Source organism: Astyanax mexicanus, chromosome 2, assembly GCF_023375975.1.
Source record: "Astyanax mexicanus isolate ESR-SI-001 chromosome 2, AstMex3_surface, whole genome shotgun sequence".
NCBI lineage: Eukaryota > Metazoa > Chordata > Actinopteri > Characiformes > Acestrorhamphidae > Astyanax > Astyanax mexicanus.
Window position 1 is genome coordinate 5,182,501 of NC_064409.1, and position 26,797 is coordinate 5,209,297.

The 26,797-nt window shown below is 37.4% G+C and overlaps 1 protein-coding gene and 1 long non-coding RNA gene across 13 annotated transcripts in view; both read right to left on the reverse strand.

The window, feature by feature from the left end:
• erc1b (ELKS/RAB6-interacting/CAST family member 1b) overlaps positions 1–26,797 on the reverse strand; it is a 385,708-nt gene that overhangs the window by 300,346 nt on the left and 58,565 nt on the right. For all 12 annotated transcript variants that reach the window (XM_049475044.1, XM_049475045.1, XM_049475043.1 and 9 more), the window contains exon 3: positions 3,637–4,053. In XM_049475044.1, the coding sequence (XP_049331001.1) occupies positions 3,637–4,053 (417 nt within the window). The remainder of the gene's footprint in view (positions 1–3,636; positions 4,054–26,797) is intronic.
• On the reverse strand, positions 11,811–12,396 carry LOC125799095 (uncharacterized). The gene is made up of 3 exons (XR_007437947.1): positions 12,364–12,396; positions 12,072–12,177; positions 11,811–11,994 (listed from the first exon to the last, which is right to left on the reverse strand). It is a non-coding gene; the product is annotated as an uncharacterized LOC125799095 (long non-coding RNA).

A 26,797-nucleotide genomic window follows, 5' to 3' on the forward strand; every position in this document is an offset into this window, starting at 1 on the left:
TGTTTTCAAAGAGCTGCTGTGGTTAAACAGATTCACTGTGAGCCTGAGGATCCTGTGATCAGACCTGGAGTAGATCAGAAAATAGATTAGATAAGATACGACCTCAATAATACTTAATAATTGCCTGTGATCCTTGTGTTTCTATTTGTATGTTTGTTCATATATATATAACAGTGAACAGTAATTTAGCCAGTCAGTAAATTTAGCCACCAATGCTTCAATAACTGTGACTCCATACACATGTGGTGGACTGCAATAGGTGAAGAAAAAAGGATATATTTCACAAACTATGATTAATTACATTCATTATTGTCTTTAAAAGGCTATAAATGCTTTGGTTTGCAACCCTATTATCATTACATTATATCAGTGGCATTTAATGGTCTTAAAATGACAATAATATCGTTATCGCATTAATTAGACAATATACAGCTCTGAAAAAGAAATTAGAGACCACTTAAAAATGATGAGTTTCTTTGATTTTATCAAATTAAAAACCTCTGGAATATAATCAAGAGGAAAAACAAGCTGAACTGCTTGAATTTTTGCACCAGGAGTAAAGCAGCATAAAGTTATCCAAAAGCAGTGTGTAAGACTGGTGGAGGAAGAGAACATGATGCCAAGATGCATGAAAGCTGTGATTAAAAAACAGGGCTATTCCACCAAATATTGATTTCTCAACTCTTGAAACTTTATAAACGTGAACTTTAAGTTTTCTTTGCATTATTTGAGGTCTGAAAGCTCTTCATCTTTTTTGTTATTTTAGGCATTTCTCACTTTCTGTAAATAAATGCTTTAAATGACATTATTTTTATTTAGAATTTGGGAGACATGTTGTCTGTAGTTTATAGAATAAAACAACTATGTTCATTTTACTCAAACATAAACCTATAAATAGCAAAATCTGATTTAAAAACTGATTCAGAAACTAAAATGGTCTCTTAATTTTTTCCAAAGCTGTATATTGTCCACAAAAAAAAAAAAAATCTCATTGTGACAGGCCTAGATCTTATATAACATTAGGAGAACTGTGAATAAACTTTAAGCAGTTGGTGATGTCTAGCCGGAGTGAGAATCTGCAACACTAAACGTGACAAATCTGTCTTTAACTAAATTAACAATTTCTGCACTCAGCAACATCCGTCTCCTTTCATCACTGTCCTCTTCCATCTCTCCCGTTTCTATAGCAACTAATGTTCAATGGCTTCAATCTGTCCTTCTCTGTTCGTGTTCCTAAGTCTGAGTGTCTGCTTGTTCTGTCTTACAAATCTGAGACTTCTGAGCTTTTTTCCTTCCTGACCTCCAGCTGACTGAAAACAACAGTGTCAGACATGGACATAAAATAGTAGAGGGGTCTGAACAATCTGAACAGAAGTGAATTAAATGTTAGTTTTACATGAAACAACAGAGAAGAGAGAGATAATTACTCTCTTTGTAAGTCGATGCATGAGTAATCCTGTCAGTAAAAGGAACAGTGCAGTATATATTAGGTCTGGACAGGTTTTAGGGATTTTTGACATGGAGTCAGATTTTCTTTCATACATATGAGCTGTTTAAGGGCTCTGACATAGGCCTGTCGCAATAACTACATTATCGACTGACATGACTTTAATAATCATGATATCGTTCATTGTGTTGGTACTTACAAAATGCACTTATATATTTTGTGACTGTGGGCGTGGCTGCAGCGCCACAGAGACAGGGAGTGAATTAACTCAAAACATACCTTTATTAGGCAAAAATGCCCTCCGTCAACACCCAATACTAACTTAAAGAAGTATGCGGCTAGGGGTGGGCGATATGGCTCTAAAATAATATCACGATATTTCAGGGTATTTTTGCGATAACGATATACTTGGCGATATAGGAAAACTAAAATATGAGGAATATATAATAATATATAATATAATAGGAATACAGTATAATAGTATAACAGTATAATCATAATATGGCAAAATAAATAATATAGCATAAAATAATATAATGCAGCAAAAAATATTGCAGAATATTTAGTGCATGCATATAAACTGCAAACTAAAACAATTATACAATAAATACACCTAAAGCTTCACAGTAAATAATAGACTACTTTTAAGACAGAACAGCCCTATTATCACGATATGGATTTTTAATATTATGATATTTCTGTGTCACGATATATTGTATACGATATAATATTGCCAACCCCTATATGCTGCTTTAGTTGCTTAACTTTATTGTCTCTTAGGTTTGTGTTGCCTCAGCCTTCCATACACCATCACCAGGCAGGGTCTTTATGCCGGTTCAATGTGGGTCAGCTGGGACAGACCGGGGCTGCACGTCATGGGGCGGGGCGTGGTTTTAAAATTATGTGCGTAAAAAGGAATGGAAAGTTTGTCTTTAAAAGGTTTAATTCCATTGTTATGATATTATGTTATCATTTTATTAGTGCCAAATTAGTGGTCTAAAAATACCAACAATATCGTTTATCGCAATAATTTCTAGGAAAAAATATTGTTATCGTCACAGGCCTACTTGGACACTTTTATGCAAATAAGCTGTTGCTGGCCACGTCCCATGACCATTTACCACACATTATAACACGTGTTAAAAGGGGTAAATATCAAAACATGAACATGCTTAACTACGATAGAAACACAAAACTCTTTATTTAACCTGTTAACATGTATTGGCCCATTTACAGGCTACATGTGTAGGTGATACAAAAACCTTATTCTCTGCTGTACAATAACTTTATTTACACTATGAAAATTTGAGGGCTTTAAAAAATATCCTACAGTACACTTTTAAGAAGAAGCTGCCTGTTTTCTCTCTTCTCCACTTAATAATTCCAGATCAGTAACAATCAATCAGGAATCAATCCAGATTCTGCAGGTTTGTAAATAGACGTAAAAACTAGACAAATATAACGAAACTAAAGGTTTGGAGGACATGAACTATTTGAATTGTATTCAGGAAAATACTGATTTTAAAATGTTCAGGAAAAAGAAAAAATTGAGTATATTCGTTATATTTTGACAGTTGCAGATTATTTACTTGATTTTTCGTCTATACTTTCTATTACAATTATGATTATCAGTAACGTTCCTTATCAAACATTAAACCTTTTTATATAATGCTCAAATAGAAATCCTTAAGATTTAGGGGTGTAATGTCAGGCAGAAAATTGACAAAAATCCAGGCCTGTTAAGGGGTCAAAAGTACTTAAAATCCCCCTTATCTGCTGACAAACTTGCCACATAGGTATAGATTCCTCCCTCAGAAGAAGTCTACTAGCTAATCCTGCTGTGTAATGTTGAAGGTTCACATTGGATCTTCAACTCTAGTTGATCTAGTGTGGGGAGGGGTGGTGCCAGAGTGGTTCTCTGCAGATTTGCTTTTTATTGTGACATCACAATAAGGTAGGAACATGCAAACAGCTCATAAAATCTTATGATTCCTGACACCAAACTTATTCAGCTGATTTACAGAAAACAGATGGATGGTTGGAAGTGGAAGTAAAATATGTCCCACATATTAATCTACATGTGAACAAACCTAAAAAAAGCTACAGGAAATGAGTTTTTACAGCTACATACTTACATAGTTTTTGGTCATAAGAGGTTTCTTGGTGCTGAGTACCAGTGAGTATCTTACCTCCCTCAGTCCACACATCTCCTTGTCCCTCTGATCCAGCAGGCTCTCCAGGTGGTGAATGTGCATTTCGGCCTCAGCCAGGCGGCGGGTGCGCTCGTGGTCCTCCTCGCTGGCTTTGGCCGATAGCCCTTTGCTCTGCAGCATCTCCAGAAGCTTCTTGATGGACTCGTCTCGGGCGCCGAGCGTCTGCTTCTGCGTGTCGATGCGCAGCTCCATCTCCTCCAGAGTCTTCCTCAGGAGGAAGAGCTCCTTGGCCTGCCGCTCGTGCTCACTGTGAAGCCTCTGGAAGTTCTCCTCTGTGAGCTCGGCGGAGAACGGCTCGCCCGGCCGCACGCTGCAGTCCTGCTGGAACAGCTGGTTCAGGTCACGCTGGATACGCAGCTCGTCCTGTAAGGCTTGGATGGTCATCTGGAGGTGCTGCAAACAGAGAGGAAACACGTGTGAATAATCAAAAATCGCTCCTTATTCTATCAGAACCTCCTCTGAATATAAATTAGAGTTCTGCAGGCGAAACGCAAAGAATTACGAAATAAACTTTACTGTGAGATGAGCCAAATATATTCAGTTCTTCTGATTTAGTTTCTGAATCAGTATCTCTGATTTTGCTATTTATAGGTATATGTTTAAATAAAATTAACATTGCTGTTTTATTCTATAAACAATTTCCAAACATTTTTTTTTATTTATTTAGAGCATTTATTTGCAGAAAATGAGAAATAACAAAAAATAACACTTTAAATAATGCAAAGAAAGTTCATAGTTCAGAAATCAATATTTGGTGGAGTAAACCTGGTTTTTAATCACAGTTTTCATATATCTTAGCATCATGTTCTCCTCCACCAGTCTTACACAATGCTTTTGGATAATTTTATGGTGGTTTGGTGGTTTGATGGCTTTGATCAACCATCTTCCAGGTTTTTAATTTGGTAAAATCAAAGAAACTCATCATTTTTAAGTGGCCTTTATTTTTTCCAGAGTTGTATGTGATATCTAGGAGTAGCCCTTTATTGCTGATACATTGCCTGACATTTCAAGACAATTGTATGCTTCTGATATACTAATAATATAATAGCATAATAATGCAATTATGTCAGTCATGAAAACTATTTTATCAAGAAATAATTTCAATAAACAGTAATACACAATTTAAAGACAAATGTTATACCTTTAATGATATGATGATAAGTAAAAGTAAAAAAAACAAATCAAATTAAACTACTCTTATTAAACGATGCAACATTTGGCATTCACATTAAAAAATATATATATTTTTTTTTAATTGCTAAAAAAATGTTTTGTTAAAAATCCAGCACACAATTATGTACTATGTCATATTGACATAAATCACAATTTTAAATAAAAAAAAAAAACATGTTTTAATCAATATTATATAACAAAAATATTTATTTTAGAGAATATAACTCACACAAAAATATTCCTGGAAATAATAGCGTAGTTGAGAGAAGCACTGATACAGAATGTCATTCAATATCTGTCAATATTAGTATCTGTATCCACAAAAAAATGCATTTTTTTGTTTAATTTGTTTTCCATCTGATTCTCATCTCTGATTATACCGGTTCTTGTAAGCCTGGTGAATTTTGACTGTATTTGTTTACACTAAACTGAAGAGCAGGAGGAAACGCTGCCAGCTGACTCAGTTTCTGGACAGGATTAGAGGTAGTCCCCTTCTGAGATTATTACTCGCTCTGCCAGAGAGCACCCTGAGACCTCACACGTCTCCTCCATCTGCCTCTAAAGCTCAGGCTGACCCCCGTCTGTGTGACACCACCTATTTACGCAAATGAGGCAGAACTCCAGCCAAATCTGAAACTACTGTGGCTATTAGTACAGTAAATATGATGCTGGATCAGAAAACACAGCAAAAACTAAAATACTTCATTCACACTGGGTCAGTGTAACGTTTATCAGTTCTAAATTTTCTCACCGTTTTAGGCTAAAATTGAACATTGAAAATTGGGTATAAAACAATTATTTATTTATTTTTTTATTTGGAAAGGTGTAGAAGAATTTGATCCATTTTTTTCCGGTTAATGTAACGTTTATCAGTTTAATTTTCTGACAGTTTGAGGCTACGCATTAAAAAAATGTAAAATTGGATGTAAAAACTCATTATTTAATTTTTTACATTTAGTGCAGCATAGAATAAATACGTTTTCCCCCATTTTTTAATAATATTTAGTTTTCCTTCTGTGCCCCAGACAATCAATATTTTCTTTATTTTTTTATTTTTCCAATTTTTCATCTTGTAACAGTAGTTGGATAATACTAATACCATCAGATTTTTCAGAAGAAACAAAAATGGAATTTTTTGAAAATCGAGGAAAGATTCACATTTTAATGTTTCTTAAAATTTTGTTTAAGAAAGGCTAAAATAAACTAATAGACTAAAAACATTTTTTAAAACTGGATCAAAACCCATTTCTTCTTTACTACACTGAATGAAAAAATGAAATATTTAAGTTTTCCCACAATTTTTACAATATTTAGTTGGATAATACTAATAAAATCAGATTTGTTTTACAAGATACAAAAACGAAAAATTCTAAAAATTGAGGAAAGATTCACTTTTAACCTTTTCAGACCCTTTCAGAAGCAATTTTTTATGTTTTGTTGCAAATAATGCTAATTAAAGCCTGTTGTTCATGAGAATAGAACATTAAACAAGCCAAAGAACAATGTACAGTAGCCTGGCCCACTGCATGGATGATTTGTGAAGTAAAAAAAGGTCAATATCAAATCCAAAATAAAAATGTTAAACATAGGCATCCAGTGCAATGGACATTAAGCAAGCAATTAAATATATGTTAGTAAATTGTATTTCAAATTGTATTTATCTTTAGACTATTAAAATCTTGTGATTGTGATTTTTGTGAATGCAGACAGAAAACAGCATTTTTATATTTTTGGAACATAATTTACATAGTTCATTTCATAGTTCATCATAAAGGGTTCATTTTTCTTGAAATTTTGTTTAAGAAATGCTAAAGTTAAATAGAAAAAAATGAAAAACTGGATTAAAACCCATTTCTTTCTACTTTACTATACTGAAAGGAAAATAATAAATATTTAAATTGTGCACCCAATTTTCTAATTTTTAATTTAGCTTGAAGCGTTCAGAAAACTGAACTGCTCATTTGTTACACAAACCAAACTATGTTCCACATGCACAAAAATGTTTCTGTGAACACGAGGGCTGAGATATCTGGCAACACAAAGCTAAACAGTGGAGAGAACGGTCTGAATCCACGTGGGTTTACAGCGACTGACACTCCGGCTCCTCTACGCCACGGCGGACTCTGTTCCAGACATGCCACGGGCGACCACATTGCTAGGCAACTGCAGACGACGTAAGAGGGAGGATTTATACTCATGCACTGTCTGCTCATGTCTGCGCAGGTGTGGGCAGGCCGGGAGGGCCGGGAGGGCCGGGAGGGGCCGGGGCAGAGCCATGACTTTCATATTTTCACCAGCCTGAGTGGAAAGAGTCATTTCTAAATAAAAAAAAATAAATAAATAAATAAATAAAAAAAGTTATTTCTATTAGGGCTGTAACTAATGATTATTTTTGTTAGTCGACTAATCTGATGATTATTTTTTAGATTAGTTGATTAGTTAGCGATTATTTTTGCCATCTCCTCCATCTCTAAAAAAAAATGATAGAAACAACTGAACGTAAGATTTAAAAGCCATTTAAAATGTGTAGATGTTTAAATGTGAATGATATCTGTGATATAAATGTGTTACTTCTGTCCCCTGCACTTTGTGTAGTCCACAGCACTATTCATTTCAATGAAGAGAGCCGCCACGTGCCGTGGTGCATGCTGGGTGGCATTGCGTTGAACGCAGCCCCGCCCTCTGGCAAAAAAGTTAAGCAGATCTCAACTTTATTCAAATGAATCCGGCCACCGCGCTGCGTCCAGCCAATCGGGGAACAGCAGGCTGCCACGCCACACACAGACAGAACAACAGCCTTTCAAACACAGAAGAAAGGCTAAAAATGGCAGATTACAGATTTATAGAGCTATAGAACACAGTGAGGTTTACTCAAAATATAAAATCTTAAACTTACAATTGACTAGAGATCCGCCAGTGGACACGCACAGTTACAAATTAACAATTAGTCGACAATGATATTTGTAGTCAACAAATTTAAATAATCGACATTGTCGATAATATCGACTAATCGTTGCAGCCCTGACTTCTAAAACAATAATGATTGAAAGTAAAGTAGTTTAACAAGAAAAGATTCTATTCTAATGTAAAGATTTCGTTGGACCGCCTTCATCTTTGATTACTGCACAAGCTTCTGCCATGTCAACATTTATTTCTGTCCAGAGCTGCATTACTATATTTTTTGTACTATAAGACACACTAAAAGTACTTTCATTTTCCCATAAATTGGCCGTGTGCTTTATAATCCGGTGCTTCTTATATATGAATTCTACCAATCAGGTTATAAGGAGCAGTAAAGCCATTCCGCTAAAGTACAGCATTATAAGGGTGAGTTTTAAGTAAAGTTTCTCCAGAACCAAGGCTGAAGCAGTATTAGCATTAGCCGCTAACCACAGTGCTAGTTTATTTTGAAGGGGAGTGTGGGAGTGTATCAGACTGTAGTCTGCAGGGAAAACTAGCTGATGGCGGTTGTTGGAACAGTCAGGGATCCTCAGTCTAGCATTATCGGGTGGCATTTACTAGCGCAAAGCACTGCTAACCGCGGCTAGCAATGCTGCTAACCACGCAGTTGCTAATTGCGCTTAAATATTGGAAATCTAATAGCTGAGAGCTGTGTAGATTAACATCCAACAGAGCTCATTTGACTTTAAAAGAAACGTTTTCTTTTTTTTTTTAAGAATTAAAACAGAATATTGTTTAAAGGGAGTCAGATTCGGACACAGATCACTTACATTTAAGAATGTGAACAATTAAGCTAAATCAGAATTGATTAATGAGGCTTATACTGTGAACACAGCCAGCATCCCAACCTTAACTAATGATCAACCCGAGGATCATCAATTTAATGCAATGGATCGACCAGAAATTCTATTTACTGAATTTCACCCTTAAGGCAAAAGCAATCAATTCACCGAGCTAATAAGTGATAGAAGCTTGTAGCCATTCTTTTGTAGATTGGATTTCACTGCTGTATCTGATTTCTGTCACTGTGTGATAAACTGTCTTTTAGAAAACGGATCATACAACGATGAACTGCTGGAAAAGCATCGCCTTTAGCTAAACCATAATCACTGTAATAAAGCCAGAACTGACTAAAGGAGGATGGAGAAGAAGAGAAAGCAACAGAATGGAGAGAGATGGAGCAGGAAATGCAGGGAGGTTAAGAAGAAATTAAAGATTACTACCAATGATTCACAATTTCCAGCACCATGAGAACCTGACGGCCAGGCCGAGAGGAAACAGAAGGCCTGCTGTCATTCTGTGTAACAGCAGGGAAGCCCAACAGATTGAGATAAACAAGAGCAGAAGACAACATGTCCTGTGACATGCTATGCTCATTGATGCATAGACAAGAGGACGGGTGAGTCATGAGACGCTCTCATGCAAATGTGTCCCCTCTCTTTATAACAGCAGCATCACAAGGAGACGGAGGGAGGCCGGCCTTAGGGCTATTTTACACACATTTTTTCTCTATGCCTTTGTAGGGACTCGTCATAATAGTGTATTTATCGCACTATAATGCGCAATATTAATAAACATATATTTTCTGGTCTATTTTCATATATAAGGCACATTATGTGACACTAGTAAGGAACAGGGGTGTCACCATGTTTTCCTTCTAATTCAACAGGTCTCACTGCTGAGTGGTGGTGGGGGCAGGGGGAAACTAAGTTAAGTAAAGTTAAGCTAAGTAAACAAAACTGTAAACATTTTATTTTTAAGTGAAACAAGCATTGGGTGTTAATCTACACAGATTTCTCTCCTGAAAACTGAAAAAAAAATGTTTATTTAGGTGAGTAAAGCACTTCCATTTATTTACAGTAAGCTTAGATTTCCAAATTTCCACTAAGGCTGGGTGCAGCAGCATTAGCATTAGCAGCTAACCGCTAGCACTAAAAAAAGGCAGCACAATGCAGCACAAAAGCATTTACAGCAAAAAAAACACCATTATATGAAAACCAACAAAAACAAAAGAAAAGTTTAAAGAAGAGTTTAATTGTTATGCAATCTGAACAAGGAACATTAAGCTAGAAGAATACACTTATTACACGTATTGTGTTTTTGAGATTCAATACAGTACCTTAAAAAATATACAGGGGCATCTCAAAAAACACAGAATTACTTTATTTCAGTAATTCAGTTGAAAATGTGAAACGCATATATTATATAGATGTATTAAACAGAGTGATCTATTTTAAGCGTTTAATTATTTTATTGTTGATGATTATGGCTTACAGCCAATGAAAACTCAAAAATCCATGTCTCAAAAAATTTGAATATTATATAAGACCAATTGGAACTTTTGGCAGTGTGCCAAATCCTGCTGGAAAATGAAATCTGCATCTCTATAAATGTTGCCAGCAGAGGGAAGCATGAAGTGCTGTAAGATTTTCTTTGGACTTTCTTTGGATTAAACAGTGGATCAACACCAGCAGATGACATGTATCTCCAATCAAACTATCACTGATCATCAGTAAATTTTACATTTCATTTAAAGGAAATCAAGTGTCCAGAGTCTGGAGGGTCAAACTTTTAAATAATATTGTATTTTTTGAGATGCACCTATGTCAATACATTAAAATATCATTTTTTTTTTTTTTATCAATAATTTCTTACATATTCGTATGTGCACACAGGCAACCGGATACTCGTATTGCCCCTGTAAATATTGATTGCTGTTCTCTGTGGTTCCTTAATGGCACCATGGAGACAGGAGTATGCATTATTCATGCATCTGGTCCTGCTACTCTTATCTCAAACTGTGTGTGAGAGAGTGTGTGAGTGTGTGAGAGAGAGAAGGTGCTGTGTACAAAGTGATAGAACAGACTGTCACATCAGAACTATTACTAAATATTTTCCTCTTATTTCCCTCCATTTACTCAACATTTTCCGCCAATAAAACACTTTCACTCTGAATTCCTTCAGATTCTTCCAAGATGGAAAATAATAGATCTTAAATTAGGAAAGAAAGGTTTCAGCTCAGGTCAACATAATTAACCCTAATCTTCCTGCTCAGTGAGAACAACTGCCCATCACACTCTTCCCTCTCTTCTCTTCCTCTCTTCTCTTCCTCTCTTCTCTTCCTCTCTTCTCTTCCTCTCTTCTCTTTTCTCTTCTCTTTTCTCTTCTCTTTTCTCTTCTCTTTTCTCTTCTCTTTTCTCTTCTCTTCTCTTTTCTCTTCTCTTCTCTTTTCTCTTCTCTTCTTCTCCCTCTCTTCTTCTCCCTCTCTTCTTCTCCCTCTCTTCTTCTCCCTCTCTTCTTCTCCCTCTCTTCTTCTCCCTCTCTTGTCTCCCTCTCTTGTCTCTTTACCTCTTCCCCCTCTCTCTCTCGTCTCTGTCACTCTTCCCTCACTCTCTTCCCTCACTCTCTTCCCTCACTCTCTTCCCTCACTCTCTTCCCTCACTCTCCTCTTCTCTACCTCTTCCCTCACTCTCCTCTTCTCTACCTCTTCCCCCTCTCTCTTGTCTCTCTCTTGTCTCTCTCGTCTCTCTCTTGTCTCTCTCTCTCCCTCTTCCCCCTCTCTCTCGTCTCTCTCACTCTTCTCTCTCTTCCCTCTCTCTCTTTCCTCTCTCTCTCTTTCCTCTCTCTCTCTTTCCTCTCTCTCTCTCTTTCCTCTCTCTCTCTCTTTCCTCTCTCTCTCTTCCCTCTCTTCTCTACCTCTTCGCTCTCTCTTCTCTTCTCTCTCACTCTCTTCTCTCTCACTCTCTTCTCTCTCTCTACCTCTTCTCTACCTCTTCACCCTCTCTCACTCTCCTCTTCTCTACCTCTTCCCCCTCTCTCTCTCTTGTCTCTCTACCTCTTCTCTACCTCTTCTCTACCTCTTCTCTACCTCTTCTCTACCTCTTCCCCCTCTCTCTCTCGTCTCTGTCACTCTTTTCTCTCTCTTCCCTCTCACTCTTCCCTCTCTCTCTTCGCTCTCACTCTCTTCGCTCTCACTCTCTTCGCTCTCACTCTCTTCGCTCTCACTCTCTTCGCTCTCCTCTACCTCTTCTCTACCTCTTCTCTACCTCTTCACCCTCTCTCACCCTCTCTCACCTTCTCTCACCTTCTCTCACCCTCTCTCCTCTTCTCTACCTCTTCCCCCTCTCTCATCTCTGTCACTCTTCTCTCTCTTTTCCCTCTCTCTCTTCCCTCTCTACCTCTTCTCTACCTCTTCTCTACCTCTTCTCTACCTCTCTTCTACCTCTTCTCTACCTCTTCTCTACCTCTTCTCTACCTCTCTTCTACCTCTCTTCTACCTCTCTTCTACCTCTCTTCTACCTCTCTTCCCTCACTCTCCTCTTCTCTACCTCTTCCCCCCTCTCTCTCTTGTCTCTCTCTCTTGTCTCTCTCTCTTGTCTCTCTCTACCTCTTCCCCCTCTCTCTCTTGTCTCTGTCACTCTTCTCTCTCTCACTCTTCTCTCTCTCACTCTTCTCTTCGCTCTCTCTGCTCTTCGCTCTCTCTGCTCTTCGCTTCACTCTCTTCTCTCACTCACTCTTGTCTCTTTGTCTTGTCTCTCTCTCTCTTGTCTCTCTACCTCTTCTCTCTACCTCTTGTCTCTCTCTCTACCTCTTCCCCCTCTCTCTCTCTCTTCGCTCTCTCTGCTCTTCGCTCTCTCTGCTCTTCGCTTCACTCTCTTCTCTCACTCACTCTCGTCTCTCTGTCTTCTCTCTCTCTCTCTTGTCTCTCTACCTCTTCTCTCTACCTCTTCTCTCTCTCTCTTCTCTCTCTCTCTTCTCTCTCTCTCTTCTCTCTCTCTCTTCTCTCTCTCTCTTCTCTCTCTCTCTTCTCTCTCTCTCTTCTCTCTCTCTTCTCTCTCTCTTCTCTCTCTCTTCTCTCTCTCTTCTCTCTCTCTTCTCTCTCTCTTCTCTCTCTCTCTGTGTTTGTGCAGGTTTTAGAGAGAGAGCTGGATATGGGGAAGGAAGGAGTGTCTACAGTAGAGCTGAGCAGAGCAGTGATGCTGAGAGAGGAGCAGAACGAGGTCAAGCGGAGCTCTCTTCTGTTTAGGTTATGAAACATGTTATGAGTCACCAAGCTAAAGACACTGTGAACAGAGGACCGGGGGGTACGCCAGGATAGTCACACATAAATAAACTATATAACAAACAGCTTTATATACACTGTAGATACAGAGCACTGTTATACTGTTATAGTTAATGTTAAGGCCATGTCTGCTACAGATATATTGATACAGTATGACGTGTAATCATCACCAATCAACTGCGATTTAAAACATCCAACATTGCATGATTAGTGAGGAGTATCTATAAATATTTATATATATTTTTAAATTTTCGGTACCTTTTCTAAATTGTAACCAAAAAATACAATACAAAAACATTAATTATTATCACACAAGGCATTTATTTAGCAGTCGACATGAGTAGTCTCATTATCATACTGTCACCAGGAAAAACTAGCACCTTTTTGGACCTTGTGGGAAAAAAACAGCAAATTTTAGCGAGAGCTTAAGCAAGTGAGAGTGAGAGATAGAGCAAGTAGTGCGAGTTAGCAAGAGAAAGTGCGAGTGAGAGAGGGAGAGATAGCATGAGTAAGAGGGTAAAAAATAAACAGTGTGAATAAGAGAGAGGAAGAGAAAGTGAGCGAGAGAAAGACAGCACGGGAGAGATAGAGGGTGAGAGAGTGAATGAGAGAGTGAGAGAAAGACAGCAAAAGTTAGAATCAGAGCGAGTGAGAGAGGGGAAGACAGAGCAAGTGAGAGAAAGACAGATCACGGTGTAAAGGAGAGACAGGGCGAGTGAAAGAGAGGGAGAGAGAGCGCGAGTGAAAGAGAGGGGGAGACAGCGCGAGTGAAAGGGAGGGGGAGACAGGGCGAGTGAAAGGGAGGGGGAGACAGCGCGAGTGAAAGAGAGGGGGAGACAGCGCAAGTGAAAGAGAGGGGGAGACAGCGCGAGTGAAAGAGAGGGGGAGACAGCGCGAGTGAAAGATAGGGAGAGACAGCGCGAGTGAAAGAGAGGGGGAGAGAGCGCGAGTTAGCGAGAGACAGCTCTGATCTAATGATCAGAGGTTTAATCACAACACAAAATGAACCACTTCTGACACCAATCTTTACATCTAAACTAATAATTAAGCATCAATACTGTATTTTTGAAAATTGACAGCATTGCAAAAATAAATATTGCAATACTTTGATATATATTGAAGGAAATACCACACACACCCACCGCACTCCTATTAGCAGCACTAACACTTGGCCAATTTGCATCATGTTAGCGTTAATAAAACATGACATCACTAGTGATAAAAGATATACAGTTGAGTAGCAGCTGAATAGGTGGGAGAAATGGGTGGGAGAAAATTTTGAAAAAAAAAAAATTATAAAAAAAAGAAAAATTATAAATAAAAGAAAGCAATCATCTTCATGATCTGAGGTTCCAGTGCTAGCATCAGTATTGTGAAGCCTAGTGATAGTATCTGTTCTAATCTATGAGAAAAAAGCAGCACAGCAGAGCTATCTTAAATCAAAGAGCACATTCAGAGACTACGGTACACAAAGCACAGCAGCACAACGAGAAAATACTGTTAAAAACTAAAGGATTAAAAGCAGAGAGTGAAAGAGAAAATCAGAGAGTGAGCCAGTGGTAAAGAATAGAAATAATCTGAGCAAAAGGAAGAGCAGAATCCGTGTATCATTCGTTCATTTGATATTCAATTGAGAATCAAAATCGGAAAATTAAAAAACCAATTCGTTTTTTCGTTTTTTCGTTTTTGAATATAATACCAAAAAACGAATAACGGCTTGTATTTTGTATTTTTATTTGGTTATCCAAACAAAAATTGGAAATTTAAAAAACGGACCAGGAGCCGAATTTGATTTTGATTTTGAACTTGACCCATTTGTGTGCCCCGGAAGTTACTGATTTGTTTATTCTTGGTGGGTTTCTGTTGCGCGGGAGTTCACTGCAGTGTTATCTACACAGTCTGTATTGCTGTAGGCAGCATGGCCGGACTGGAACCACATTCTGGCCTAATTAAAGATCTTTTTGAAGGTATTAACTAAATATGACATTTAGCTACGGAACGTTAGACAAACACCTGAAAGATCCTGCCGATTTTTTCTGTTGTCATATCGTCTTCTTTCACTGCAACGCGTTTAGTTCCTCTGAACAAGATAAAACTCTCCATCCTCAACTCCATCCAAAGCCTACAGCAATACAGACTGTGTAGATAACACTGCAGTGAACTCCCGCGCAGCAGAAACCCACCAAGAATAAACAAATCAGTAACTTCCGGGGCACACAAATGGGTCAAGTTCAAAATCAAAATCAAATTCGGCTCCTGGTCCGTTTTTTAAATTTCCAATTTTTGTTTGGATAACCAAATAAAAATACAAAATACAAGCCGTTATTCGTTTTTTGGTATTATATTCAAAAACGAAAAAACGAAAAAACGAATTGGTTTTTTAATTTTCCGATTTTGATTCTCAATTGAATATCAAATGAACGAATGATACACGGATTGAGCAGGTTCCTTCCTATCTGATCCTTCTTACTCACACAAAGCAGTAAAATTTACTAAATTTAGGACTTGCGTGAGAGAAGCTACTAAATTATACAAACTTTCCCCTCATCTGACCACGAGTCTGAGGATGAATGGGGCAGGCTCTGAGGAGCAGGGCACTATGGAGGAATAAAGGAAGGCAGGGTGATGGGACTGGAGCTCAGAGAGCAGGGGGTCACTGTCAGGAAGACGTCAGGACAGTATAGGACAGAGATGACAATATTGAGAGATTTATCTCCTAAAACCATCTGGTCAGAAATTTACAACTCATCCAGTATAAATTTATCCACAGAATAGACTAAACTACACACAAAATGTATGAAAATGGATATATATATATATATATATCAAATATATATGTGTGCCTGTGTGAAACTAAACCAAACCAAACCAAACAGAGGGAGAAAACGCTCCAAGTGAACAAACGGACCATAGAAACCAACTACATGTGGTCCTGAAACGTCAAGATTTGTTTCTGGGCAATATATCGTCCCAGAAATTATTGCGATACACAATATTTCTTTAATTTTAAGACAGTTAAATGCCACTGATATAATGATAACAGAATAGCATAAAAAAGCAATTTCACACTTTTTAAAGACAACAAAACTTTAATAAAATCAGTGAACAACCATACAAATAAACACAATAGACGATATCACAAATATCAAAAATTATTGAGGTCCTGTTAATTTATTGCTCGATAAATGGATATTACAATTATCTGTCTATCATATTTATATTATATCTGTTCAGAATCATTTATTTTACTTTAATCCTGGATATATGGAGATATTTGAAGTGTAGTAAAATTAGTATCATGACATTCTGGATTATTGACTTCTGTTACAAATCTGATATAAAAATTCTTTTTTTTTTTTTTTTTTTTTTAGATATGATAGGGTTGTGCCATATAATATTGTATGCAATAATAGAATTTTATTAATTGTCTTATTTTTTTTATTTTCTTGCAGTACTGTATTCTGTTTTGTCATATCGCCAATAATATCGCTATCGTGAAAATACCATGAATAATATCATGATATTATTTTAGGGCTGTATCGTCCACCCCTATATCAGAGTAACCACCAATATGCCATAGCAGACAGATAACACCATCCCGCATTTCCTAAAAAAAAGCACTTTAATAGGTTGTAAATTTATCAGTTAGTCAAATACTAATACAGCATGTCGGCTCAGTGCCATCTTCAGTGAAAGTGGGCACTGCTCAGAATAGAAGCATGCTTGAGTCACCCTAAGTGTACCACACAAAAAACGCACGAGCACGAGCACGCGCACACACGCAGTGTGCCAAGAACACAGAGTCACCAGGAGCATGGCATCAGTGTGGGCAAGACAACAGTAGCCTACAACAAGCAGGCATATCTCTAGCAGCATCTGCTTCACATCATGGCCTACTGTCTCACTCACGTACTCATCCATTTCTCTCTCTCTTTCTCCACTCTCACTCGCTCAGAGTGACACCCACAGAAAAAAAAAAACATCCTGTGCAAGTGTAAGCACGCACTCCGCAACACCTCCCTTCTCAAGGTCTATTTCATTTATTCTCCATCCTGCCTCTCCTTCTCTTCAGGGTTATGTCATCACTCTCTTTTCTCCCTTCTCTCCAGGGTTATATCATCCCTGCCTTCCTGTACACTCGTCTCCTCCTTATAGTCCCATCTCTCTCCGTCTATTTCCTCCGTTCTCTCTCTCCTCAGGGCTCCAGAGGCTGACATTTAACTAAAGAACACAGCCAGGCCCCCTCCTGACACAGAGCAGCCTAGCCGCTGGAGTCGGACTCTCCCGCATCCCTGCTGGAGGATGCTGTGACCTCACCTCTGAATCTGATCAGTGCTGTACAGGTCCGTAGATGAATACACAAAGAGGGGTCTGTTTTCCTCCCGGCCAGGAAACGCCTCGAAATAATCCTGATGTCAGAAGCTTCTAGATAAACTAAATGATTCAGCATCACACAGAGTATTCTGGACACATAATTACTACTACTGGAAAAAAAATGAAGTGGTCACTTCAGTTTCTCTGAATCAGTTTCTCTGATTTTGCTATTTATATGTATATATTTGAGTAAAATGAACATTGTTGTTTTATTCTATAAACTACAGACAACATTTCTCCCAAATTCCAAATAAAAACTTTAAATAATGCAAAGAAAATAAGTTCATATTCATTCAATGTTTTAAGAGAGGGACAAACCCTCGTTTTTTAATCACAGTTTTCATGCATCTTGGCATCATGTTCTCCTCCACCAGTCTTACACACTGCTTTTGGATATATACAATAACTTTATGCCACTCCTGGTGTAAAAATTCAAGCAGTTCAGTTCAGTTTGGTTTGATGGCTTGTGATCATCCATCTTTCTAGTAAAATTAAAGAAACTTGTCATTTTTAAGTGGTCTCTTATTTTTTTCCAGAGCTGTAATTATACCACTGAAAAAACACACACATATGTACAGAGAGTGGTAGTGGTAGTGAATAAGAATAATAGGGAATAAGGAGTCACTAAAAATAAAATATTATACATTATACAATACCAGTCACAAGTTGACACACTTCATTAATATTTGTATTTTTTAAATTGTAAATTTAATATTAAAGACTATATTAAGAATATACAGGAACACATGCTGAAATTGTTTAGTAAAAAAAAGTGCTAAACAAACAAGAATATATTTTATACTTTAGATTCTTCTAAATAAGTATCACATTTATCTTTGAGGACAGATCTGCACACTCTTGGTGAGATTTTAATCTGAGTGTCTTCATGAGGGAGAGTGACCTGGAATAGTTTTCCCAGCGTCTTAAAGGAAGGAGTTCCTGAAGGTGCTGAACAACAGTTGCTGCTTTTTCTTCATGTTGTGGTAAACTTATGTAAATGTAAATGTATGTGATTACAATCCAGGATTATTGCACCATTTAAAAGTTAAATTTAATGCTTTTTAAGGCCTTTTCAAGACCTCAATAAATTTAGACCTCAAATTTAGACCAAAAAATATAGTCATCATTTATTTGGTTGAAAACAATTTATGGAATTGGAAATTTAATAAAAACTTAATGTTCTCTATTTGTTATATACATTTTGTTTTATTTGTTCCATCGTGATGCAGAATAGAGCCAACATAACATATGTGAAGTTGCATTACGTTATACAACACATTGAATTGTGTGTAGGAACCATAAAGGATAATGAAAGAACACCTAAAGCGGTCAAAAGTCATAAGTTAAAAATATATGTACATATCTGTTTGCAAAACAGCAAAACACAAATGTTTCGGACAGTCTTGTACACAGTCTCTGAGGCCACTGTGTTTCCCCATTGACGTCAACAACTATCTTTAGAAGTAACCCAACATGTTCCTTCAAAGTCTGGATGACTTCAGTATTAAATTTAAAGGTGTGTCCAAACTTTTGACTGGTACTGTATGTTTTACATTCATTCTGCCCCAGAAACAGAACAGATCAAATACGTCACTGAAAGCTACATATTAGCATAACACTCCCATCAGTTAAGAGTCCAGGAGAATACGGCCACAAATCAATTTTTAGAGTGAAACAGTAACTGGAACAGAAATCCCACCTTTAGCAGAGCTGACAAAGCAGAAAACAGACCCACTGCCAGACCCAACAGAAGGCCACTCCACTTCCTTCATCCCTTCGTGAACTCAAACAGCTGATTCAAGCATTCTCTCACACGTCTTTACTTCCTAGAGCTGGCCACACAAGCTGCAGAACAGACCAGGCCAGCCAACTAAAACCATGCATCCCAGTGCAGTAGAGATAGGCCTGTCACAATACCTGCAATATCGATTTATCGTACAATAAATGAACATCACCTCAATAATTTTTGATAATCATGATATAATCATGTATTGTGTTTATTTGTATGTTTGTTCACATATATGACTTCATGCTTCAATAACTGTGACTCCATTACATACACACAGTGTGGACTAAAGTAGGTGAAGAAACTGACTAAACTAACCAAACTAAATAAAAAAAAATATTATATATATATATTTTTTTTTGTCTTTAAAAAGTGTATAACTACTTTTAATACTATTCTGTTATCATTATGTCAGCGGCATTTAACAGTCCTAAAATTGTGTGTCACAATCATTTGTGGGACAATATATCGTTCACAAAAAAATTCTTATCGTAGGGACAAAATGTACGGGTGCATCTCTAAAAATTTGAATATCATTGAAAAGTTACTTTATTTTAGTATTTTAGTTTAACCCAACCCAAAAGTCAGTATTTCAGAAAATTAGAATATTATATGAGACCAATTGGTACTTTTGGCAGTGTGGGCAGTGTGCCAAGTCCTGCTGGAAAATGAAATCTGCTTAACTGACTTTGGACTTATTTGAACACAGTGAATCAACACCAGCAGATGACATGTCTCTCCATTAAACCATCACTGATCATCAGTAAATTTTACATTTCATTTAAAAATAGTTTGGAGAGCCATGTCATCTGCTGGTGTTGGTCCACTGTGTTATTTCAAATCTTACAGCACTTCATGCTTCCCTCTGCTGATAACTACTTTTATGAAGATGCGCATTTCATTTTCCAGCAGGATTTGGCACACTGCCACAAACACCAGTTGGTCTTATATAATACTCTAATACTCTTTCAGAGACACTGATTTTTGGGTTTTCATTGGTTATAAGCCAAGACCACCAACAATACAAGAAATAAACACTTAAAATAGATTGAATCTATAAGTGAGTTTCACATTTTGAACTAAATTACTGAAATAAAGTAACTTTTCAATGATATTTAATTTTTTTTAGATGCACTAGTAGCTTTAAATAAATAAAAAACAGAAATGTATATGAAATATATCAAACTGGTGAATATATCCAAGAGTTTTATGAGTTAGAAACTGAATAAATAACTAAATCCAAAGCCAAAATAAGGAATGCTGTCAGCCTACGCGGGAACACTGAGGAGTTGGAAGTTCGTTTAGTATTTTTAGTTAGTTCTCTTTGCGGCTTCTGACTTTGTTCTCCTTTTCTCTCTCCCTCCATTCTTCTCGTTTTCTTGCGGAGGGATAAGGCTGTGCCAGGCCAGCTCCCACACAAGAAACATGATTGGAGAATGCCAAGCCACAGGCGGCTGAAGAGAAGGAGAGAAGAGAGCGGAGGAATTCACCGGAAACTTTCACCCCAGACACTCAGCAGCCTACAGCTAAAACGGGAGCATGAATAAAGCTTGTGGAGGGCAGGAGAGTGGGTGGTTATGGGAGCTCCTTGTAAGCAAACCGAGGCCCAGTAACATTTACCATGTGCTGCCACCCTTAAGTAGGCTTCCGCATTCTCCGAGCAGTTCACGGGTCACACTGAAAGACATGGAGATTTTAGCTGGTGAGCGATGTGCGATGTATGCGCAATAGTCACATCGCAGGACGCAATTAAATGAAAACATGTCATGCTGCAATTTTTTGATTCTTGACACAAGTAGTACATACACAGCACTGTCTCTGTGTCTGTGTAAGTGACATGCTGCTGCTGCCTGTGCGAGAAGAGTGAGGGGGAGGGGGAGGAGTAAACACGAGGTAACCGCATGGTCTCCATCCACATGGTTGGGCACGTGCTTGTAAACGTGAGCACGTGTGGAAAGCTGTGCATCTGTCTCAGTCCAGCACAGTTTTTGTATATTTCCAGTTACAGCTGAATTCATGCTTTTAATCCCCGAAAAAAAAGCCATTTAAATGCTTGACTAAATGCTAAATGCTTTCCTGTTGTTTGATGTTTTCCTCTGGTTTTGAGTGCTCAGCGCTGACTCAGCTCTTGATTGGTCCGGACGCGAGGCAGGGCAAGGGTGGGGGCGGGGCTGGTGACGCCATTGGCCCTGCGTTGTTTAATAATGAGATATATATCGTCGAAAAATAAGAACATTTGCAATGTAATTTTCTTCTCATATCGTGGAGCCCTAATTTGAATGGTATTGTGGGAAATGTAGTGATTAAAGAGTGTTGCTATAGTAACTAGGGATATCGGACAATTTGTTTTAGCCCAAATATGTTTTTCTATCTTTATGATACTAATAATGCACTCCAAATATCTCCATAAATCCAGGATTGAAGTAAAATAAATTATGATACTGGACAGATATAATCTGTCTTTAGTAGATATATAACAGGAAATGAGAACAGTATGAAGTTTTATTTTGCTAAAAACAGCAAAGTAGTAGTACCTTGATGGGTGATATGGCACAATATTTCAGGGTTTAATATCTTTCACAATATTAAAATATGTTGGCGAATTTTTTGCGCATATGATATGATATGGCACAGCCCAAATTTACACACATATCTCTCAGGAAATCTGTTCATTTGGGTGAGTACAGTTCTTTTATTCCCCAAAAACACAGATCATTCCAGAATCAGTGATTCTGCAGACAAAAAGCTACGTAAAACATATTTTAAAAAAAGCTTACTAACTTGACTACAAATCACTAGTAATTGGTCATTGGATGATACAGAATTGACAGTGAATTAACACTTTAATGCACACACAAACACTCTTTAGATGTGATATAATACACCAATGGTACCACTGGAATCATTGGTATCATGCAGCATCGAATATTTCCTTCCCCTCCCAGTAAATCAATGGAGAGGAATGAATCAACACCATGAATAAATCATTACAGAAGCATTAATTAATTGCTTTTTGCTCCCTGTGTGTGAGGAGCTGGAGGAGAATTCCCAATGGAAAACAGCAACAGTGCAAATACAGTAGTGTCAGGTATCAGAGCAGTGGTTAAAAGCTCAGCTCCAGCACAGGTCATTATCTATCGTTTACAGAGAGCTGCATCTGTACATAATGCTCTGAGATTGTTATAAATCTTTATTTAAAAAGATGCTGCATGTGATGAGAAGTCCTGTATCTGGCCTCCAGGCCTCCAGAAACAGAGACTGGGTGCTAGGCTTTTAGAGATCTTTAGGTGATTAGCCAGGAGAGCAACCATGTAGCATGATTTAGAGCATGTCAGTGTGTCTTTGCTATCGTAACGACGGGAAAAGTATACCTTGCTCGGCTTGAAACAAACAAAAGGAATGTACTTATGCCATATCTGGATGGGATTCGTTTCTCGGGGAGACGTCTGTGAAAAGTATTTCACACTTCTACTCAGTGATTTAAAAAAAAAGGAGGACCAGTGAGTTTTTCTCGGCTTTCTCGGTCATGCGACATGGTGTTCAGTAGCTCCTCCATTTCCATTCGCTGGAAATGTAATCACTGAATGTAATCATTTATTTATTCAGACCATTTAACCCAGATCTCAGAGGAGCTAAAATGAATCCAGAGCTCAGTGAAAGACACTGTTGTGTCTGTGACAGCCCGTGCTGTGGCCTCCTGCTGGAACAATGCTATTGTTTCAAATCAACTTAAGACCTTCAGTAACACGTTCAGCCGTGCGTCACTTAAACAATGCCTTTTCCATTAGACTCACACCATCTCAGAACATAACGGCAATGAAGCCTGTACTGTTATTTTCAGAAACAGTGAAACAGTGTCTATGGGTAATATCTTACACACATTTTTTTAATTCATATTATGAAATCTACAGAAATGATATGGGAAGAGTTGATGAGGAAGCATATATTTTCATATATTAATCAGAAAAAACAGCAAAATAATCATTCTAATCTTTGCATGGATGCTAATTTGTTTTATAACTAACTGTTCTCTGTAATAGAGCATGCTGGATTTCTTGAGCACATTCTGTAGCCTCAACACTATGCTTGGAGGAAGATGTGAGTTTAAACCAAATTTAACTAACGATTTATAACGATAATATTCTGTGATAAACTGTGATTAACTGTGCACTTGTTCTTTTTAAGACACAGGTTTTTATAGTGGATATTTAAATGTAAATAAAAGAATGAATGTAAGAAATGTAAAATGCATGTATATTTATATTACTGGTGGCTATTGAAATACTAGTATATACTTGTATATTTAAGGGAAGTCGTAACATGAGGCGGTGGAATGAAGAAAGCATGCTAAATTGGATAGAGGAAACATATATTTTTTCACTTTACTGTAAACATCTTAGCTTGGTTGTAAGAATTTCTAAATTAGAACTCCATTAGTTGAGGAAAAAAAATGTTTTGACAATTGTAGTTGATTCTTATGGTCCGGATCAGTTGATGAATTTGTTTAACCATGCGAGTACATCGTCTCCTCTGATTGGTTAGAGCTGTATATGCTAAGAAACAAGAGTCACGCAGATGTGAGAAGTGAACGCTGCACATACTGCAGCAAATACTCAGTGTGTGTAAACAGCATGGAGCAGCAGAGACAGAATTTGTTCATAGCAGTATATTATCTGGGTAATATATCAGATTAAACTGTTTAAAAAATAAGTATATTTAATAGCTGTATCGGATAGAGACCAAATCACAATCATAGCATTAAAGCTCACCTTCCGCGAAAATCCGATTTTTCTTGTTTTTTGTGGAATACAGTAGGTCTCTCCGAGTTGAATGTGTACACCTGCACATTAAACTGTTTTGCAGCCCCCATTGTCTGCAGGAGCTAAGCAAAGAAATCTCCCCTCCCCCCCTCCGAAAAACGGGTGAATTTTGAATTATCTTTCTGCCTACGTAGGCAGAAAATCACAGACCAGCCCACCTTGGCTCGAGAAACTCCCAGAGGCGGAGCTGAAGCGACGCGAGAGGCAGTAAGAGCAAAAACTGTCCCTGTCCTGTTGCTGCTGTCTCGCGACACCCACCTACTGTCCCGCGACACTCACGTACTGTCTCGAGACACCCACCTACTGTCCCGCGACACTCACGTACTGTCTCACGACACTCACGTACTGTCTCGCGACACTCACCTACTGTCCCGCGACACTCACCTACTGTCTCGCCACACTCACCTACTGTCTCGCCACACTCACGTACTGTCCCACGACACTCACCTACTGTCACGCGACACTCACGTACTGTCACGCGACACTCACCTACTGTCTCGCGACACTCACATACTGTCCCGCGACACTCGCCTGCTGTCCTGTGGAGCTCTTTAACTGGCCTGAGAAGCTCAACGACTGTCCTGCGAAGCCTTTTAACTGTACCGTGGAGCTTTTTAACTGTCCTGCGAAGCTTTTTGACTGTCCTGTGGTGCTTTTTAACTGTCCTGTGGAGCTTTTTAACTGTCCTGTGGAGCTTTTTAACTGTCCTGTGGAGCTTTTTAACTGTCCTGTGGAGCTTTTAACTGTCCTGTGGAGCTTTTTAACTGTCCTGTGGAACTTTTTAACTGTACCGTGGAGCTTTTTAACTGTCCTGTGGAACTTTTAAACTGTCCTGCAGTTTTTTTGTAGACCTAATAAAGCAGATTAAATCAAATTATACAATGCAGACGTGGCAAGCAGTTATCCAACACTTATTAAACAAAGTTAAGTTATTACAATATTGTTGTAGATCATGTAATTTTGCTTGACGTTTACTTTAGGAGTTCAGGGGTACATGTTTACCTCGGTGGATGAAATGCAGATAGGAGATGAGTGCAGGTGTTGCTGTGAATTCAGAGGATTTAAAATACAGTAATCATGCTGATAAACTGTGTGTTTATTACTATTTCACCCAGTAACATTTGATCTCTCGCTATACCTCTTTAATTCTGAGAACACAGGGGGAAAACTTTTAACCAGAACCTAAGAAAAGTGGTTTCCCCACTGTTTATTGAGAGGATTAAAAGCACAGTAGTTGCTCAGGTGACCAGCCAACGCCGCTATAGCCAAAAAAAGTTTGATCAATAAAATACTAAAAATATTTAAAATGAATAAAAAATAATTAATATAAAATAAAAACTCATTTAAAACACAATCAAAGGCTATCTAATAGTACGCAGAATGATATCTGTTTCAGTTTCAAATAATTGAAACAGCTCACCAAAACCTCAACCTATCCTTTATATTTGACAATATTTGATTCAATTTACAGGTCCTCACTCATCTTAATTTATTTAACTAAACTGAGTTTTTATTTTTAGCCTCGCGCTGAATTCAGCTCCGCGCTGAGAGAGAGAGAGAGAGAGAGAGAGAGAGAGAGAGAGAGAGAGAGAGAGAGAGAGAGAGAGAGAGAGGCACGGCGCAGCGCATTTTGCCTGATATCTCTTGATTAAATATCAATAAATATGTGAATTTAATACCATACAATTAACTACAATTGACAGGACCTTATTTATTACAATAAACCTTATTTATTTATTTTTTAATTCGCAATGCCGCGCGCGCTTTCCTTATGATTGACGCTAAATCCTTATAACAGTTGGATCCAAACTGTTATATTAATGTTATATTAATAACCTTTTTCGTTTCTATGTTTTGAAATTCGTTAGATCATATTTTTGTCAACATTTTGGGTTTATTTTTGTTTGTTATTTTTGTAATAATAATAGAAATCTAGCAGGCTATTATATTTGTGTGAATAACATGAAATGTTTAAAATGAATACAGACATGTAGAAAAAAAACGAAGACAAGCTGTAACCTAGATATAAATAATAATATCTTAATAATAATATAATAATAATAAATAATATGATATCATCCATCGGCACAACCCTAATTGTAACTAATACAAGTACACAGTGATGGGATTTTGATGGAATAGGCCAGTGTTTCTCAACCCTGGCCAAGGAGGCCCCCTGTCCTGCACTTTTTGGAGTTGTCCCTGCTTCCAATACACCAGACAATCAGCTGTCAATTATTGTGTTAATGTGGGGCTGTCAAAGTATGACAATTAATAAAATGTGCAGGGCAGTGGCCCTTAAAGACCAGGATTGAAAAACAGTGTAATAAGCAATAGAATAGGCTCTATCAAAAGACCACAAATTAAACGGTGTCACTGAAATCATTTCATACCTACACTGCAAAAATCTAAATATCAGCAATTGAAATGATATTTTACATTATTTAAGTAATTCAGAGCCCAAAACAAGCACATACGTTTTTTTCATGATGCTTGTGTATAATTTAAATCAAGGGTGTTCACTTGATTTATGAATTTAAGTGTAATGCAAACACCTAGATTTTATTGATTATTTTTAAAGAAAATTTACCAAGAAAAAAATAAGCAAAATGTTGTGCAAACGCTTTAACTAAAATTTAGACTTTAACTAATTTAGACTTTAATAGAATGTAGATAAACAATAATAAACGAGAATATAGCATACAAAATAATTTATTAATTAGACTGTTCCAGGAACTTATATACAGACACACATAAGTACACACACATCAGAAAAAAATTGAATAATAAAAAATATAATTATACCAGAATGTGATACAGAATATAAAAGAGATATATGAGTGTGATAACTGTGAGATTAGGCTAAATACACATGTAATGTGTGTGCAGACATGAACAAGGTCGTTACCTGTGTCCATATTGGTTATTAATTTAAAGTCATACTATTTTTGATATTTGATA